The 20,664-nt window shown below is 35.7% G+C and overlaps 1 protein-coding gene across 8 annotated transcripts in view; it reads left to right on the top strand.

Moving 5' to 3' along the window:
• GLS (glutaminase) overlaps positions 1-20,664 on the top strand; it is a 60,209-nt gene that overhangs the window by 22,717 nt on the left and 16,828 nt on the right. For 2 of the 8 annotated variants that reach the window (XM_086898521.1, XM_086898522.1), the window contains exons 8-16: positions 4,514-4,563; positions 6,082-6,114; positions 6,370-6,428; positions 7,477-7,543; positions 8,099-8,149; positions 10,552-10,728; positions 11,822-11,953; positions 13,417-13,509; positions 14,350-17,469. In XM_086898521.1, coding sequence (XP_086754647.1) covers positions 4,525-4,563; positions 6,082-6,114; positions 6,370-6,428; positions 7,477-7,543; positions 8,099-8,149; positions 10,552-10,728; positions 11,822-11,953; positions 13,417-13,509; positions 14,350-14,496 — 798 coding nt within the window. In that variant the 5' untranslated portion in view covers positions 4,514-4,524 and the 3' untranslated portion in view covers positions 14,497-17,469. Of the gene's footprint in view, positions 1-4,513; positions 4,564-6,081; positions 6,115-6,369; positions 6,429-7,476; positions 7,544-8,098; positions 8,150-9,890; positions 9,947-10,551; positions 10,729-11,821; positions 11,954-13,416; positions 13,510-14,349; positions 17,470-20,664 lie in introns of those variants that run through there. The other 6 variants (XM_086898520.1, XM_086898519.1, XM_086898516.1 and 3 more) reach the window with 4 other exon arrangements.

The raw sequence follows: 20,664 nt of genomic DNA on the forward strand, positions 1-20,664 counted from the left end.
AAGGATGGGGGATTGGTTTTGCTGGGTGGCTTTTTTTAACTTTTATTTGTTTTTTTTTTTCTGTAATGTTCTTACAATGAGTATTGCATTGCACTAACATTTCTGCATGTGGTAACTGCACGTCTAGTGGACACGTATCTTACTTATCACACCATTATTTGTTTTCAGTGTGATTAAAATGTAGATTCTTTTCTGTACTGCTTTCACTAAGATACCATTTATCATTTGAATAACTAACCAAGCTAAATATATTCTGAAGACAATTATGTAGAGGGTCACAGGTACAAAACTACTTAATAGCTGTACTTTTTGTGAGGTAACTTCTTTACAATTTGCAACTTAACGTTATTCCTACTAACCACTGAATGACATAATTCACATTTGTATTTGATCTAATATCAAACATACCTTTGTTCTGAAAAAGGTGGCTTCATTAACTCATGTTTTGCCCTCAGTTCCTCTGCATTTATTCTTTTTATTTAAGGTGTTACTTATATGTGTTGAAGACAGTGTATGGCTCTTAAAGTACAAGAAAATTAAATTCACTATGTATTGCAGATTTATCTAATGATAGCATGTTAATAACTATGGAGAGATTGTTGCTGTTTTTCATGGTTAAGAATGCTTTTATCCTCTTTGAGATTCATTATCTCTTTCTGAGAAATGGATCCAAGAACTCCTTCAGTGTTCCCATGTGTTGTACTGAGTTTAGCAGCTGTTAAAAGACGTGATTGTGCACCCAGCTGTCCTTAGACCCTGGCACAGATTATGATTGTGGAGGAGAGATGATGCTTGGAGTAGTCTCTGTCAGAATATGTTAACATGTAATATGTTAACATTTCAAGGGTAAAAAAGGCTCTTAGCATCACATACCCAGTTCTGAGTGCTGTCAGAATTTGGTGTTCCTGCCTCGGAACAGAGCAAGGACCTAAACTGTAATGCTACATTGTCTTTGCAATCCATAATAATAAATAATTAGGGGTATGTGCATGTTAAGTTTTATGTTTGTTTGAGTTACTTAGACGTGGTTGTATCGTACTCCTGCCATCCTAAGTGATTTTCCAGCTGCCCTGTGTTTGGGACTACAGTGTATTTATATTTTGGTGCCTTAACCCCTGTCTCTGTTCTAATTGTACTTGCATTACACTCCACAGATTGTTCCAGCAGTTTAAAGCATTTATCTGCAATAAAAATGCATTGGTAAAAGGACATCCTACAGATCACTTTTAAAGAAATAAAATTTAAAAAAACCCACTAAGGCCCTTTTCCCTTGTTGATAATTGTACAGCCATTTGCCTGTATTGCTAGTTATATAAATTACATAGTTACAACAATTTTCAAATAATTTTTATCAAAGGAAAATTGTAGTGGCGATTACAGGAATTTGTGGAAAGGTGGTATGAGATAAAACAGTAATTTTTATCATGTCTCCAAGGAAATACAGGTGCTTGAAGGAAGGTGATCCAACTCTTGTACGGATTTAGTACAGATTCAGTGCAGCTTCCTGTACATCACATTGGCTGGGAAAAGTCTTTAATGTCTGCAGTATGGATAGATTTTACTGCTTTGATCTGTTAAGTTTTCTTAAACTCAATTCTCAAAGCTTGTCAGTTCCAGGAATATCAGTGATTTTGTCAGGGACTTCCCACTTCCACATTTCCTTTACTGACTGTCACATTAGAAGTGCAGGTGAGAGGAAGAGGAAGGGTTCAGAGAGAAATATGTGGAAGAAAGCAGATGGCTGTGGATGGAATCACCAGAGGACAAGGGATTAATCTTAAGTGATTTTTATTGTATGCTTTAACATTCCATCTTGTAAATAAAAGTTCTAATCTAACCTAACAGCAAAGGTTCAGGCAAATACAGCATTTTTAGATCCTCTAAGTGCTGGCAGCCACATGCAGGACCTTAGACAGTGTGGAATCGAATGCTCACTGAAGGGAGGTGTTATTTGGGAAGTATTTAGACATGTTGGCAATAGCAAAATTTATAGTTGTTGTAAAATATTTGGTGTACAAGAAAATGAAAACTGATCTTGCTGACCCTAAAAAGACCTTAGTTCAATGGAAGCTTTTTTTATTTTATTGTATGAAACATGGAGAGGATTGTGATATATTTAAGAACTTTCTAAATATGCTGATAAATCACAAAATAAATGAGGCAAAGAGTGGTAGAAAAAACCTGTCTAGCTGTGCCATGGATCTGTTTGCTGTCAGTGTTCAGTTATTAGGAAATCTATGCAGTTACAGTTCAATACTAGAGAGGTGGGAAAATGCATGGTATTTTTGACAATACAGCTGCAATAAATAGTACTGATTTAACTTAATTGCTCTATGCTGTCACTTGAGTTATCCTTCCTCACAGACTGATGTGTAAATGGTGCATACAAACCACTTTGCAACGTGTTGGTGTTGTGATCTTCTCTGCCAGATACTTGTCTTTACTTTGGTGATGTTACCTCTCTTCCTAGGTTATTAAATTTCATGTGGTAACTAATTTGTAATAGATTTTACATCCATGTTTTTCTCTACTTTTTATTAAAACTCAAGTATACTGGATGTTATCTGACATAGAATATTTAGTAGATTCTGTGAAATAACATGTTAAGTGGTCACACGTGCACAGGAGTGAAGGATGCAAAAAAAGAACCTTACAGGGATTTGAAATTTTGGTAGTGTTGATCTTAGGTCAAATACTGTGTCACAAGTGTTTCAGAGCTGAAATGGTGCACTAAACTGAAGACACCAGTTCTCACAGAACAGGACCATCTTAACAAATAAAATATAAAACGTGTGTAAGTAGAGAAAGCTAAAATACAGTAGTTAACTTAAAAAAATTTTCTTGCACTCTGACAGAATTACGATTTTTTTTTTTGTTAATGGATATTTTTATCACAGTATAGTGTTAGATTATTATATATCTGGCTTTAAATATTCCAGAAATTATTTTATAAAAATTATCTTCTAATATTAGAGGATTATAAACATCTCATGATCCAGGTGTTTTTATTAGCTTTGCTTAGATTCAAAATTGAGAAAAAGCTTTAATGAGAGACATGTGCTAAGAACTTATCTGGTCTAATCATAGGAACAGTGCTGATCAATGAAAAGTGGCTAATATTAACTGCTTTGCTAATAAATCTTGCCTAATTTTGTTGTTGCAAGCTCTGGTAAGTATCCATGGGTCTCTTTCCTATGTAGGCATGTAGCCTTTGTAACTTTTATATTTTTTAGTAGAAAAACAAGTAATATAGTACAAGTACCTTATTTAAAAAAAAAAAAAAATCACTAGAATCTGATGCAGTCAAAAAATTCAAATTTGATTGACAGCCATAGTGTCCATCGGGGTTTTAAGTGTTTACAAAATTGTATCAAGCTGTCTTCTGCAAATTTGAATTTTCTGCCTATCAAACTGCTTCAGTCTTAACATTATAAATTTAATTTTTTATTCATTTAGAAGTCTTTTCTCATATGCATATACACACAAGCATGTATAAGTGTGTATATGGACATGTTCCCATAAATGTACAAAGTGTTTGTGGAGTTTAGTGCATGGAATGTTTTGGTTTTTTATGTTCTAGGCAGGTTGAATTGCATCTGACCTTTAAAAACGCTTTTTAAGAAATATTGTCACTGTGCCCCCAAACTCTTAGGTTTATACAGTCAAGCTAAAAATAAGAAGCACTTGCAGAAGATCAGAAGTTTCCTTGTCCCTTGTTTAAATTATGGAAAAGCTGCTCGGTACTCTGAATGATAGGATTTTACATTTGCAATTGAATTCTAATCATAGAATGTGTGTTGCCACTGTGTCTCTCCAGCTTTTCAGAAGGAGCAGGACACCTCTGTCAGCTGCTGAAAGAGGGAAACTAATCTCTTGGGGTTTTTAGTCATCATGTGTATGGAAGCAGAATTTCTTGTTTCAGTAATATGTTGGTATTAAATCCCTACTGAGGTCTTGCTCGTGTGATTGCTTAAGCAAACAGTTCAGGTGTATGAGCAGTCTGGTTTCAGTAACAATGCTTTTGTGTGTGATACAAAATTCCTCCACAAGTGTATGGAACATCAAGGACTAGAAACTCATCATCTGGCTTAGTATGCTGAAGATTTTCTTCCCAAAATATGAGTTTAGTCGTGAACTTTAAAGAGGAAAGCTTTTTTTTTAATACAAAGTCGATGTGGAAAAAGTTTGCGTTGAGTCTTTTGCCCACCAACTTTATGTGCTGCTGGTAAAGCCATGTTTTTGTTGAAGGGAATATTTTTTTCCACTGGGCAGAGCAAAAAAGTGAAGTATTATGTATTTATATTTTTGCAGAAAGCATGATCCCTTTCTCCCTCTTGTCTTTTTTTTTTAACAAAAGAACCTGTTTCAATTTATTATACGTGTCTAACCATACAATTATCAATGCAGCATCCCATAACTAATGCTGACCCACTTTCCCAGAAAAAGATGTTCATTGTGCATTTGAAAGGTTAAAAAGGTTTTTGTGGTTTAAATGTTGTTACATATTTTACAGCATTAGGATCTATGGAATATTTTGACAACTGCAACAGTTCAATGAAGTTGGTAATTTCTTCTTTTAATTATTTTTCATTGAACAGATTTGGAGTTAAATTTTTAAGATTTGTGTTCTGGTATATTATACAGGAACATTTTGATTAAATGTATCATGCATTTTTTTATCTAATTGAAAATTAGCTAGAAATTACTGCCTTTAGGAGTAAGGTTATTAGCCTTTAAACATAAGGTAACCACTGGCGCATAATTTTGAGAGAACAGTGTGGTGTTCCTTTCACCAGTGATTGTACGTGTGTGTCTGCACATCCTCTTGTAGATGAGCTGAAGCATGGGCTTCCAAGATTATCTGCAACACCCTAATCCACATACAGAGTGGGAAATGAGACTGGCTTTATGCATTTCATTAAGTAAAATACTGGTTAATATAAAGCTTTCGTTTTTTCCACTTTCTTCCCCATCCCCAGACTGAACACAGTGCAAGTAGTGTCTTCAATTGTTTGAGATTTGTTAGTCTTGTTATTTCTAAATAAAGTGTCTTTAATATTAAAATTTTGTATTTGAATATCTTCTTCAGATACATTGTTTCCACTTGTGTATGCAATGCCACTGTTTTTTAAACTTTCAAAATTCTACTTGGCTACTTAAAAAAAAAATTAAAATTCCCCCCAGTGGACCATGTGCTATTTTTTACCTCCCACTCCTCTTTGAATCTCTTTCGATAGGAATTTGTGATAGGTCACCCATCAGAGACCTCTAAAAAATTAATGTCTCTAACTGGCTGCTACTAAATTCGAGAATCTTCTTGAATAAGGGAGGAAAAAAAAATTCCTCAGAATAACAACCCTCATCCTCCCTGAAAAACCCAAACCAAGCCCACCCTAAGAGTTAAGTTTCACTATCATCCATATTAAGTTGGATTTAAATTTTTCTGTACAGTGTTAGCAAAATGATATGCCCTATGATGTGAAATTCTACTTTTCTAGCTGTTTAACAATTTTTAATAGGTAGGACATAAATCTGATATTTTTTAATTAATTGCATTTATTTTCATAGTAAGGGGTAATGCTTCATATTAAGTCTTCAGTCTAAATTCTTAGTATGAGCACTGGCCATGGAAATATTTTAACTTCAGTAGCCTGAACCTCCCTATGCTCAGCTCTGTTGGTAATATGAGAATACATTTGCCTTACTAATCTATAAAAAGTTAGTGTTTTTACTGTAATTATCCTGTTTGTAGTTACTTTTTTATTTTTTTGCCTTAGCTACTGCATTTGCTTATGCTAAGCATGTAAAGTTGAATAGAGAGCACTTAAAGCATACCTTTTTCAGTTTAAATTAATCTCCAGCATACAGGTGTTTAAGATGCATAGGATTATTTAAATGATAATCAAAAATTTACTTATCTAACACTTTAATTTTTTCATTAATATATGAAGTGATTGTAGTACCTTATTCTTAATTAGCCTCATATCTTAGTTATATGCATTAGAATCCTAATACTGTTAAGTAAACTAACTTTGTTCCTTTGTTAACAATTTTTGTTAATTATTTTTTCTTTTCTTGCAGCAAGGAGCAAATAATGCAGAAAAATTTGACTACGTAAGTTAATGTTTTAACTTCTCTTTTTAAACTAAACTCAGTGGTAAAAGTTTCAAGATGGCAAGGGAATTGAAAGTGAAATTTTAGTAATACACTGTTTTTTGTCTTTGTGGATGTCCTTGGTTGTTTAAATATTTAGTGATTTGAATTGCATTTATAAAATGGAGTTCCAAGATTTAGAGTAAGGCTGGGTTGAAAGTTCATAACCTTTTTATGTGTAAAAATAATACTTTTCCTTGTCTTTGTCTCTGACAGGTGATGCAGTTCATGAATAAAATGGCTGGTAATGAGTATGTTGGATTCAGTAATGCTACGTAAGTATTTTTCATTCACTTAATTAGATTAGCTGGAAAGTGTTTCAATTGCTAACTGGCATATTGAGCTTATGACAAAGTTCAGTTTTTTACATTTCAACTGGCATTTCATCCCTTATACCTGGATGGTGTCTTTGTGTTACAATTTACAACTAAAGTTGTGTATGTCTCTGGCATCAGTGTGGCTGAATTTCACCTAAAAGTGTTGGTTACCTCTTTGAAAATTTCATTATTCTATCTTAGTGCTCTGTTGGTGCTATGGCAATGAGAGCTGTAAGTGCAACTCTTCTCTTCCCAGCAATCATATTAAAAATTAAACTCTGCATGTTGGTGGCTGCATAGCAAATGTTTAGAAGGCATAGTTCACACAACTGGGACTCCTTCTGCGTTTTTATTTTGCATATTTAAATCATTTTCTCAAACAAACAGTTCCCCTCATAGACTTAGTGTATAGGATTCTAAAACTCTTGAGAGCTCTTTCAGGCAGCATGGGGGTAATCATGAAGATTTCTTTTAGCAGAGTTGCTTCCAGGTTGCCAGCTGCAATGCACTCACAGAGGTGTTTTTCCTGAGCTTTGTTACAGTAAAAGGTGTGTAACTGTAGAAGGAACAAGACAGATGTTCCTCCTTTAGGTTTCATCCTTAGTTTAATCATCACAGTGAGGAAGGCAGCTGTCAGTCTGGTCATTGTCTGACCTACTGTGTGATCCACACTGCCTCAGTGTGGGATGTTCCATTCCACTCTGGCCTGTCTGCACCCAGGATTAGGATTTTACCCTCTGCCTTCTCTCCAAATCAGCTTCTGTTGTGTAGGTAACCAGTAATGTGTGTATTTGGATGTCAGTGCTGATTCACTCTAACTGGGTGAACTGAGATGAGCTGCTGTGGCCACTTCCCTGAACAGAATATTTGTGTTCAGGAGTGAATGTATCCTTCACATGGAATTTTTCTGAATTACATTATATATTTTGAGTTCAGCGATTTTTGGGGGTTTTTTTGGAAAGTTTGACATATTGCCTTTTTTTTTTTTTTTTTTCTCCTCTTTTAGGTTCCAGTCTGAAAGAGAGAGTGGAGATAGGAACTTTGCAATTGGATATTACTTGAAAGAAAAAAAGGTCAATTTATTTTCTTCTTAAATGTATTTTGAAGATGGTGTGCTGGATTTTATTCAGAGTCCGTGAAGACTTTCAGTTTATTTTATGTACAGTATGGCACGAATTATTACTGGATATGTCTTATCAATGTTATTTAAATGCTGTAATTTTAAAAGTGTCTTATTTATGCTATTCTAATAAATATTTAATAATAATCTAAATATTTTTCTGTGTTGTAGCCATGGTAATTTGTTTTATTTGTTGTAAAATGTATAAATACGCTGTAGAGATGACTTCATAAAACTCCTGGATGCATTTTTCAGTTTGCTTATTTCAAGTTGTTGAAAACTATACTGAAAAGTATTTTAGTACCTAGTTTGATACTGCTGCACTGTTACTTTTAAATTTGAAATCATTAAGTATTTCTACTTACTACATTTAAATGTTTATATTAAAATATGCCTAATGCTTAGTATGCTGACAAAAATATAGCTTAATTCATGTCTTTCCAAAAGTGATACTTTAAAAAGAATAGTAATAGGTTCTACCTAAAGATGCTTTATTTTTTTTCCTCAGTGCTTTCCTGAAGGCACGGATATGGTCGCTATACTAGACTTCTATTTTCAGGTAACTGCTTTAAAATTGAGACTCACTATAGGCTTAGAATTGCTATTATAAGCAGCAGAAGCTGATTTGTGCCTAGACATGGAGGCTTTAATTACTTGCAGTTAAATGTCAGCTTCTTTTTAACTCTGGAAATGACAGATGTATGTTTGATGTATCCAGATTTGCTTTTGTTTAGGTGATCTACTCGAGTGTCTTTATTGCTATTAGAAACTAGCAATAATCTTTAAACCACTAGAAGTTAGAAGCTTGGGATGTCTTGTATTACTTCAGTGAGTTTGACAAAACACTTCTTTGGGTTGCTGCTGCTTATTGTGCTGTGGAGTAGTTTAACCTCTGTGTAACTGGAGAATGCATGCTGTGTTGTAGGCTCGAGGGGAGGAATGGGAATATCTCCTCCATTTGGTTTAATTCAATGATTTTGAGAATATATATATATATATATATTTTCTTCCCCCCCCTTTTTTTTTCTTTTTCACTTTATTTACAAGTTATTTATTTGCAAGTTATTTGCAGCTGTCACAAAATGAGAACTTGACAAGTGTGAGGTATTTCCTCAGTAAGGGTTTCCTAAGGTTTAAATGTTCACAAGTCAGCCCTGCTGTGTAGCGTTCTCAAGAGGCAGTTCAAGTTGTGCTACTGATTCGTTTCATCTGGGAGAGTTAAAAAAATCCTACAGAGCTGAGTTCTCAGAATCTGTTTTTGACTTGGAGACTTGCTGTTACTTATGCAAATTATAAGCCATTATTTTCAGAATGCCAATTTTATTTGAGTTTTTTGTGTTGGGATGCACCTGCTCTCTTATCTTTAGATCAGAGGAGGGCTTGTGAAGTAAGGTATATGTAATTAGCTGTAGTTAACCTCTTGTTGTGTTAGAAACTAGGTACAAGCTAGTAGTCTACTCTGAACTTGTGACAGAAGAGAACATGTAATTTATTTGAATTTATGGTGTAAACACGCTTTTTAAATGCCTTGTGTCCCACTGCCTGAGTATGTTTTTCTAAGTGGAAGCTATTCATAAATTAAGAAATGTTAAAGCTTACTTTTCTGATGTATTTTAATTTGGCCTCATTTTTGTGCATTCTTATCTCTGATTTAATGACCATGTGTCATTCTTTCTTTTTTCCCTTGAAAAAATCCCTTTTCACTCCATGCTCAGGAAAAGGGTAGCTCATACACGAGCAGCATTTCTGGTTTCTTGTTAGGGTACAATGCTTACCTTTCCAACACTCAGATTATTCTTAAAAGTCTAGTTTTTTCCTTTTCTTTGGGATTTCTGTAATGCTCCTTCCTCCCTTTTGTAACTGGGAACTTTCTGAGAAGGAATAAACGTTTTTGCCTTTGATCTCTGTAAATTGAGGATGGATTATTCTCAGTTTAGACAAACGAGGTACAAAATGCAGGTGCTTAAACTGAGAACCTAGAAACAAGTTTTTTTTTTTTGAAAGTAGGTGATATTATGTAATACTTCATATGTTTAAAACACAGTTGCCATTTTAGATGCGTCTCTGACAATCTCTTGATTTGCAACTCCAGTTCATTGGACTAGGATGTATTGAGTTTGGCACCCGGAAAATAAGAATTCCAGGTAGTAACTACTCATGTAAACGTGGCTTAGGTAACTTCATGAAGTATCATGTAATGACTGTTTGGCAAAAGCAAGAATACGAGCACTAGTTTGTTTACATTTTGGAGCAGCATTTCAGCTTCAGGTTGAAACCAACTTATCTTTTGGTTTCTGCAGAAATGAGGCAGCATCAGGTGATGGCATCATATCACATTTCCTGATGTGTCACCAAAGTATGTATAGTCTGGACTGAAGCAGGGATCCTGGGAAAAACTATGTTGTGGTTGTATCATTACTATTTAAGAAATTAAATACAAGAAAGGTGAAATAAGGCTGCATCAGCAGGAAGTGCTGGCATTAAGACTTGCATGTGCTAGAATCTGCAGCTTTAAATTGTACTTCTAGTAATGTGTGGGATTTTCTAAGGCTTTAAAATAAAAAGAACCTACCACACAAAACAAGCTCAAATTGAACAAAAACAGTCATTCTGTGGCTTTGCCATTTAAATAGATGCAAAATACTGAGATTGTTTTACAGACCTCTTCCTCTCAAAGGAACATAAGGGGGGTGGGGGGGAGGAATCGAGCAGAGACACTAACCCATTAAACTACTGTCCCCAGCTTTTAAGAGGGCTTGCAAACACTGTCACTGGGATCTTTATAGTAGAAAGATTCAGACTGTATTAATTGATGCTACTAGTGTCATCTGTAACATCTGTTATGCTACAGGTGATTTTGAGATGTTATTTTAATATTTCAATATTTTGTTGATCCTGCTGTAGTTGGCCTTAGTGTGCTAGAAGTACCAGTGCTTATAATCTCTATTTCTTTTCCATAAGCTTTGCTCAATAGAAGTAACATGTGAGTCAGCAAGTGTGATGGCAGCAACTCTGGCTAATGGTGGCTTTTGCCCAATCACTGGTGAGAGAGTCCTGAGCCCTGAAGCAGTCCGGAATACCTTGAGTTTGATGCATTCCTGTGGCATGTATGACTTTTCAGGGCAGTTTGCCTTCCATGTAAGTATTTTATGGATATTAATTAGAGCTGACCAGGAAGGCTAGTCTGTGCTATTATTTTCCATGTTCTAGGGGTTGCTTCCCTGTTTTTGAGGCAGAGGAGAGAGCGTTGCATGAATTGTTTAGAAATTGAGTACACTGTAAGGGAAAATCTCACCTGGGATTCATGGCACTGCTGTGTTACATACCTTACAGCACTCTGCCTTCACATCTGGGAATCTTTTTCATATCAAAACATAAGTACTGTTCTTTAGGAAAGGCTGTTCATGAGAGAAACAGGAGCTGAAATCCTGCTGGTTGGGAGTCAAGGATAGCAGAAAGCCTTTGCAGACGGTTGTTTTTTTCTTCAGTAACTCAGACTCAGAAATTGTCCTTATATGTGTGAAAATGGCTGTCATACACAGCACATGTACTGTTGCTCCTGTTTTCTAGCAGTGTGTTCCTTACATGTGTGTAATTCAAGATGGACTGCATCATATTTATGCTTTCAGTAATTTTTTTGGATCATTTTTAGTTTTTCCTTACTGCATACGTGTAAAATTGATTATGGTGCATTGTGTGACATGAAAGTTGGTGCTTGGAGAGCCACGAGGACATGTGACATGTTAGTTACTACTGGAAGAAAAGTAATACTTTTATTCAGATTGCAAATAAGGAGATTATTATATGATTTCATAGACACTTTCTAATTTTCTTGTGGTTTTGTTTTTTACCTTTTCCAGTCAAGATTTTTACAGCTTCATTTTACCGCCTTGTTGCAAGCTGTTCATGAGACATACACTTGTGTACTACTGCTTAGTCATAATTACTTTTTTCCTAATAGATTTAAATTATCTTCTTTCACAGTATTATTGACTCATTGTATTCCTGAGAGCAAATAGTTTTATGACTGTGAACCTTGCATTGTCACAAATTGCATCAGGTTATTGTTTATCTAAAAAGAGATAAGTAATAATGCTTTCCCAGCTTCAAGTGCCTTCCAGATACATGTTTTATAAATGCTACACAATAATCTTCAGGAAAACGCTGATGCATTGAGTTACAATCCTGAGGAACAATTGCAGAGGCCAGTAATTCTCTGATTATTCTGCAGGTTGGTCTTCCTGCAAAATCTGGAGTTGCTGGTGGGATTCTTCTGGTTGTTCCTAATGTCATGGGCTTGATGTGCTGGTCACCTCCTTTGGACAAGATGGGGAACAGTGTTAAAGGAATTCACTTTTGTCATGTAAGCAGCACTGCCCTTGGGGTCTTTTGGTTGTTTGGATTTTTTGTGTGTGTGTGGTTTTTTGTTTGTTTTTTTTTTGGCTTTTGCAGCTGATATTTATTGAGTTTCAGTTGGCATAGCTGAGATCTAAGTGAATTAAATAGTGATTTGTGATTGTTCCCTACATAGCAAGTTTCATCTGATTCAAGGGTGAACACAGTCTCAGAATAGATGTTTTCTTTTTAGTAGCAAATAGCACTTGAATTCAGTGCGCATTAAAATATGATGCCAGAAACACTGGAGAAATCTGTTGTGGAAAAGCTTTGAAAAGGAGCATTTCATGCAGTGGAAGTGCTGGACTCCAGTATATTGCATTAAAAACCGTAGAGATCTGTTTATAGACTTTTTTCCCTCTCTTGTCATAAAGTGCAGTTTTCAAAACACTGGAAATGCAACTCTTATTTCATTGCAATAAAAGAAAAAGACTGTAGAGAAATACTGCCATTCTGGTATATTTTTAAACTGATTTTTGTAAACCATCTGACATTAAAGATGTCCTCATAGATGCTAGCCAGATGTTGGGCAAATTCTTCCTAGCTTCATGTTGTGCCAGTGAAACAGCTATGTATAGTCTGCTGATAGGAGCATTAGAAGCAGAAGAGATTTTGGGGAGGACTTTGTAATGATTAATGAAGGTGTTTTGTGGGAGGGGAGAATGTAAAAAATATCTTCATTTTTTCTGCCCACAACTACCTTGTAATGATGATTGCTTAATTATAAATGGGAGGTTGAGCGGCAGTCAAAACTTCTCATACTTCTATTTATTGAACGTTTACACATCTTCAAATCAAGATGTTACTAATTCTAGTTTAAGTACTTTAAAGTTTCATATGAAATAGTCCTGGTAATTTAACTCTAAATCCTGGAATAGAGGGGTAGGTGAAGGATTTACTTGCATCAGTTCTGCATTGCAGCGAGACCTTTAAACTGATACATGATTGTGGCATACAAGTAACATGAATGTAACATTCACTTTTAAAAATAGAACAGCATTACTGAGTTTTCTAATTATAGCCTTTCATGTTGTAATTCAAACTGATTGAGAAGACATTATGTCACTCATTTCTTTGTTCCATCCTTTTGGTTGAAGTTTGATGTACTGGACCTAGCCCAGGCTATTTTTTCTGTTCCTGATGTGTTCCGTATAGCTGGAGTAGGAACTTATTAAAATAGATATTTTGCAAATTGTTCCCTGTTTCATTCTTCTGTAAGAAGGAGTTTAAAGGTATTATTAGAACTTTATCCTATAGGTGTGTTATGTTCAAAGTGCCTTATGGACATGGGTATTGATTTATTAAAGAAACTTCTCGCTGGTTTAAGTTACTAGGATATGATGCAAAATGTAGGTGGTAGTAGTGTTATTAACTTAGATGTATTTGGCTATCCTATGCAGATAATAATGCATGTTCTCTAAATACTTGCAGGATCTGGTTTCTTTGTGCAATTTCCATAACTACGATAATTTGAGACACTTTGCAAAAAAGCTTGATCCTCGCAGAGAAGGCGGTGATCAGCGGGTAAGTTACTGTCTGTTTTGAGTATTTGCTCCTAAACTTCAGAAGAAATATGGAAAGTTCTTCTCTAAATGCCAAACTGCTCAATGACATGTATTGCATCAAAGCTTTCAGATAATCTAGTTAGTGTACATTATTAGTGGACACTTACTGGGTGGACCACGGTATCACAGGATCTTGTGTAGGAGAACTTATTACTAGATTTATAGCTCCATTTCATGCAGTTCATCTCCCCTGCTAGATTAGGTAGATGGTATCTGATAGAAGTTGCAAAGAGTTTTACTGTACTGGTTGCCTTTAATAAAGACTTGACCAGCTGGTGGGCTTAGCCTTTCTGTTGTGTGCTGCAATGCACAAGGTCTGTGTTTAGCTGTATTTTCATGAGGAGATCTCTGACACCACATGACCCGCTGAGAGTTGCACAGGCAGTGAATTCAGGCATGAATAGTGTTGCAGACAAGAGCCTGCTACTTAGGGAGCAGCGTAACCAGTGTCTGGGAATGAACTGAATCCACTCCAGCTACATTTACAAAAGATACAAGCTTGAGGGTGTTGAGATAAGGAAAACCTCTTTGTTTTCAATACCATTAATGTTTTGACTAAGGCATGAAAATTTCAATAGGTGAAGATACAGTAGAATGATTTTCAAAGTGCTTCTATTTGCATGTATACATCTGAAAAATACCCAGTTTTGAATTTGAATTTTTTATAAGTGGAAAAGAGAAACTAACATTTTATGTGAAGAGCTGAAAAACTTGAGTCTGTTAGCAATGACTGCAAGTGTAGATTTTTTTTTTTCCTTCAAGTACACTAATAAATAATGTATGTTGCTTGAACAACTAGCATTCCTTTGGACCAATGGACTATGAGAATCTCCAGCAAGAACTTGCTTTAAAAGAAACAGTATGGAAAAAAGTGTCACCCGAATCAAACGAGGACATCTCCAGAACCGTAGTGTATAGAATGGAAGGTCGGGGAGAGCAGAACTAAACGAATGGGTTCTAGTTTCATTAAATTCTTCATTTTAAAAACCCTCAAGCATCTCTAGATTTAACTTTGATTTGAATATTGTTTACCTGGTGTTTCATTTATATATACATTTTGTGTAAATTCTGTATGCTATACCAAAAAGATTGTCAAAGTTCAAGGGTATGTGGGGAAAAAGCATGTGCAAACAAACCCAAAGCTGTAAACTGACTTTTGTAGTTACTTATAACACATATAGTTAAAAAAAAAAAACAAAACAGGAAAGCTAAATCTTAGTGGTTTCAAAGATATACCACAAAAGTGGTATCTATCTGTTTATTTTTGTTTATATCTGAGAATTTTAAGTATATGAACTTCCGAGGCTGAGCAAGATCTTGTGTCCACTGAGCAGGGTCAGCATGTAAAGATGTAATATTAATTAAAATATAAAGTAGTGTTTGACAAAATACAGAAAATTCCTGAATTTCTAAATAATTGTATATTAAATGGAGATAGGTTCTGAGTCACATTATTACCATATCAGGGTTATTTTAATGTAAGCTTTCAAATTTGAACCAAAACGGACCCTTTGCTTATGCCGTGCTAGTGAAGTTTATTTTTTCTTTTAATCAAGCCATTAATATGAATGCTAATGTTGTAATAAAGAGAGCAAAAGTGCCTGGGCAGGAGGAGTGGGGGAGGAGAAGGAAAAAAACCTGTCTTGTTTGCAAGTTAACTAATGCAGCAGAAAGATTTCTGGCCCAACTATTTGGAGTATCTCTCTTGCTGCTTGTGCTGCCAGCTGGTAGTTGTGACTCAGAAGTCTGCCTTACTAATAGTGCTGTGCTCCACCCTGGAAAGGAATGTAAGCAATCTGGGGTTTAGAGTGGGAACCAACTGAGCAGTGAGCAGGAAATATGTTCACAGGGAAGCAGATAGGTAGATCTTACTAGAACTGTTTACAGTTAACTTATTTTTCAGCCGTTAATGTGTGCATATGTTCATATTTGAAGATCAGAGGTTTTACTTACTTAAACATAAGCAAATTCTTAAGTTATCATTAATTGCTATTTTTTGGAAATGATTTTGAGTTTGCAGCTCTGTCAGCTTGCTGAGAAAGAGGACTTGCATTTTTCTACATGCAGCTGCATCTCTTAAGCTGAATAATTTGATAATTTGAGTATCTTGAGTAGGGTGTAGCTCCAAACGATGCATTTAAGCTTCAGATAGGTTCAATAAGCAGTTAGGGAGAGAGGTCGAAGACTTGCTAAATTCTTAACACTTGCAGGAATTTGATTCTTAATAATGCCAAAAATCTCAGAAAAGCACTCTCTATAGAATTTTCTCCTCTCTAAATTTGCAGATAATCTGCTACGTCCCATCCCTAGAGACATCACACAGAGTACTGGTTTATCAAACTGGGGAAACTTGTCCAAGCAATGATAAATGGTATTTGTTGGTAGAGATTTTAATAGACAGTGACAAACAATTCTGTAATAACACTTTCACCTCTTCTCCCTGCTCCCTTTCCCAGTCCCTCTCCCTTTTTTGTTCATCTAAAACTCAAAAATGTTGATATGTGAGTTTTGCCTAATAGTAGAATTAGTTTTCTCCTGCCCCTTTTTTGACCCATCTGGATGTTCATGAGTTTAGGAAGATGCATAAAACAGAACTGATGTTCTCTGAGAAAGCAAGCTGCTCTCAATTACTCTGTTTAGGTATTGTTAGTTTTGCATAAACATTTGAAAAAGCTCTGACTAAACCTTGAATAATCTTCATTTAGCAGAGTATTGTAAAAGAATGGGCTTCCTGTCTTTGAAGCCTAGGATGAAAATATTTAAGCAAAACAATACAGAACATCAATTTTCAGTGAATTTGATGCCCTAGTGGGATGAAGAGGTAAATCTGTGGTGCAGATGTCAGTAATAAGTGTCAGTCATGAATTGCTGAATAATATCTCTGAAGATAAGGTTAAGTTTGTTAGTGCTTATTCCCCAAAATAAAGGTAAAGTCTTGAATTACAAAAATGGCTTGTTTGAGGATTTTGCAGTAAACTAGTAGCTCCAGAGACATAACAAGTATTCAGGTCCTGCAGAGCTACTTTACCTGAAATATCCTCAGCTGCAAGAGGGAACATACTATGTCTGTGCTGCTAATGGAAAGAATTTACAGTGGTGACATGTTGCTGGATGACTTGCTGATTTAATTAAAAATGGAAAAGGCATGATGCAGGATTTGCTTGATCTGATTCTACCCACCTTGATTTTTAGTACTGTTTGAAGCCACTTCCAAAGATGTGGTTGAAGATGGACGATTTTTCCATTTGCAAAACTTGTGGTAGAGTCAAATCCTGCATGGGAAATACAAAAACAAGAAAACTACTAGGTCTTTAATATGCATAATAAGGATATTTAGGGTACAGCTTAAACAATCTTTAAATATATATATATATATTACAGTTCTGTAATATATGCTTTTGAAGCCTGCCTCAGAATTGAAGGCAGCTCCTAGCTAGGAAGGGTCAGGCAGAGACTCCTCTGAACCAACTGTTCTGTAACTTGCCCACACCTGTAGTTTCTTGCCCTGGCTGCCACGTGTGCAGATGGCTCCTGCTGGTGGCCGAGGCCAGGGCTGGGTGTGCTGGGATGTGTCACCCACCACGGGCAGGTGCGGGAGGCCGGGGCCGCAGTTTTTTAGTCATTCCATGTGTGAAGTCTGCAACGGTTTTAGTGTTCACCTGTGCTACAGTAATAGCAATTCTTGATATTCAAGCATTTTAGCTGTTTGTTTGTTTTTCCTTGTCAGCATCATTAACATTTCATTAGAAATGTAAATGCTTTTTAAAGATTTATTTTAGCATTTGTGTTGTACCTTTTGGCTCAGTTGTTAAGTTACCTGTCTCGTTTTCCATTTTTCATTTGCATTGTATGTTATTTATGTATCTTGATTTCCAGCATGCTTATTTTTGTATTGTTTAATAAATTTATTTTAAGCTGATTTTTTATTGTATTTTTTTTTTTTCTCTCAATGGAGAACAGATTTGTTCAAACACGTTTTTTAGACTGAAGTTGAGATAGTGAGCACTCTGTTCTAAAAAAGATTCTGGAAAAGTAGGTGGAATAAGCAGATTTAGTTAAATCAGTCACTGAAAACTTCTAAGATTTTGTAAACACTTTATACAATAATTTAATTATTTTTCTCATTGAACTGTTGTCTTAGAAAGTTGAAAACAAAAATCAAAGTGGCAGAACTTTGTCACCGTGACTTTTTAAATAAAGAAGTCCTGGTGCAGTAGAATTTTAACATCACTGTGTATTTGTCTGGTTTTGAAGATACTGGTTCTGTCACATGGAAAATATATGATTAATGGTGCCAGTGCTAGTATAGCAACTGCTGTTCCTGAGCATTATGAAGGGAAAAATACAGCTTGTAATAAATCATATGTAGCAAGGGAGGTGGCCCAAACCCCACATTGTTTTGGTAGTGATGGTGGGGCCTGCCTATACTGAGGATGGTCAGAATTGTTAATTTAGCTTTTCTGTAGACTGCTTTATAAACTGAAGTTATGTGTTCTATGGCTGTAAAATTAGCTGGATGTTCATTATACTTAAAAACATTGCATATCAAAAGAGTTTATTTTCTAAAAGTCATAAGGATGATGGAAGGAAAAGGAATAGTAGGTAGAAAAAAAAAGCCACAGATAATTTACTGTAGAATTATTTTGCCTCTTGCATTTTGGTTTTCAGCATATATTTGTGTCAGAAGACCAGTGGGTGGGTAGATGAATAAAAAGGCAATGGATTCAGAGGAGGGTGGAGGGGGGATGGATTATGTTGGGTTTTTTATTGCTCACATATATATATATATATATATCTATCTCTTGGTCTTGATACATACATGTCATTGATGCACAGTAATTTGTGAACAAAGGAATTACTTATGAGCATAATTTATGTATGATGTTTTAGTATCCTAGACGTTGTAGGCTTGTACTGTTTTTTCTTTTTTTAATTTTAAAAATATTTCTAGTATTTTTTGAAGGTTCAGAGTCAGTTATTGCAATGAAACAAGAATATACTTGTTTCTGCAGAATTCTTATTAGAATTACTTAAATGCACCTAATAATTTGCCTCCAGTGCAGTCTCATTGAGGATTTGAGTTCACATATGTCTGCAGTGGTTGGAGAGTTGGCAAGAGGCTTTAAATTGGGTAGAAATCTTAACTAAAGCTTTTTTGTTATTTTTTGTTATGCTGGCATCTTGTCTGTTCCACATTTGTCTAGTCTGGAAAGCACATGACTAACTAATATATGTAAAGACATGGTTGAGTCATGCACAGTCCCATTTTCTTTCAGGAATTCATGTCCTAGTATGTTGAATAATTTAAATAGTGTAAATTATTAAACTACCTACCTTGAATCAAGCATGGTTTCTAATTTGCCATTTACTCCTAGAGAATATTGTGTGCAAAATAAAAATACCCTCTTGTCTTCTGGTTTTCATACATGTAGGAGTTAATTTTATTACTGGCATCTAATCTTGCTTTGTGCAGACTTTTGGTATCACTTGGACATTGAACATTTAAACGTTTTTGCAAGGGTTGAGTGGCGCCACTCTGGACGCGGTTCAGCTACTCCTGAAAATGCCACGTGCGTTTCTTCTGTGCATAGCAGGGGTACATAATGGTCACATCTGAGGCTGCAGCTTAGCTGAATAAAGCCTAGAATGGAGTTGAGTGGCATATGTGTGGTGGGGGGCAAGTTTGTTGGGTATTTTGTTTGTTATTTTGTTTTTTTTACCTGTTTAGTTTGAACAGGACTTAATTGAGGCAATAAAGCTGGCATGGGTGCTTGACTGAGGGCGAGGCAGGTGGATGTTTGGAGAATAATAGACACTTCGACACCTCAGGACTAAGGTTGATGAGGAAATGGGGTTGAAGGAAGGACAAGAGGAAAAGGAAGTAATTCTAGAACGTCTTCCTATTCTCAAAAATGTTCCAGCCAACCATGTATTTTGTATGCTAAGCAGGCATGTGAGGCAGTCTATCTGCTCTGAGGTGCTGCTTCCTGTTCTAGCTGCTGCTCCGCTCTGATTCTGACTCAGCTGGCACATAGCTGTGCCTTGATGTGGTTGAACAAAACTCACGTACACACTATGAATTGGAAATTTATATTTTATCTTTCCTTAAATCAGGTCACATTTCCTTAGCTGGGTGCAGTTATTGTAACCTATCTGTATGAGGTTCAGGAGGCACTAGTGACTGTCAGCAACCTGAGAAGGAGACCACCAGGTCAAGGGAGCTGGGAGGGATCTCTGGAGATCTTAGTCCATCCTCCTGTTCAAAGAGCCATCTAGTGTCACTTGGATTGTGTTGCTCAGGGGCTTTGCCAGTCAAGTGTTGAAAACCTCCAGTGGTAAGGTTTTTTCATCTGGCTGGGTAAGTTATCCCAGTGCTTTAATGCACTTTAAAGTGCTTTAACTTCTTTAAAGTTAAAGAATTTTTCCTAACCTAGAATTGGAATTTTCCCTTTCTGTAGCTTGTGATGGTGACTTTTGGTTTTCACTGAACTTGATCTTCCCATCATACTGTAATCTGTTGGCTTTTAAGGAGTCCTAGAAGTGGCATAGGTAAAAATGGCTTTTGGTTTGCAATACTTAGTATTTCCACTTCCTGCTGTATTTTTCCTGCTGGATTCTAAGTATTTTTTTCATTATGTCATTGAAAATGAAGTGATTTAGGGATTTGAAAAGGCCATATTTATTCCCTTTATTTTTCTATTGAAGGCCAGCAGGCTGAATGCAAGTGTGGAAGTGTGTTATTTGCTGAGGGATGGCACATTACTGTTAGGACCCCTTGTGATCAGAGCACTTGCCAAAACAATGAACTGAGAACACAGTGGAGTGATAGGAAGAGATAAAGTTACTGTTTCCTGTTGATGTCATTCACTAGCCCAGCTTTTTTCCTTAAGGCAGGCAACTTTATTGTTTGTTCAGGAATTACTCATGCAATAATCAGGGGTTTTTTGGACTCATAGACCTGGTTATATGTGTAGCTTTTACTTTCTGAATGGAAAGTACATTTCACACTTCTTTTAAAGGACCTCTCTCTTAAAATTCTCCAGCCTGTAATTACTGCAAGTCAAATAATTAAAATGTAATCTTGATCTGAGAGTAAACTGTTTTGATGAAGCAT

Source organism: Cyanistes caeruleus, chromosome 7 (genome assembly GCF_971803275.1).
Source record: "Cyanistes caeruleus chromosome 7, bCyaCae1.hap1.1, whole genome shotgun sequence".
NCBI lineage: Eukaryota > Metazoa > Chordata > Aves > Passeriformes > Paridae > Cyanistes > Cyanistes caeruleus.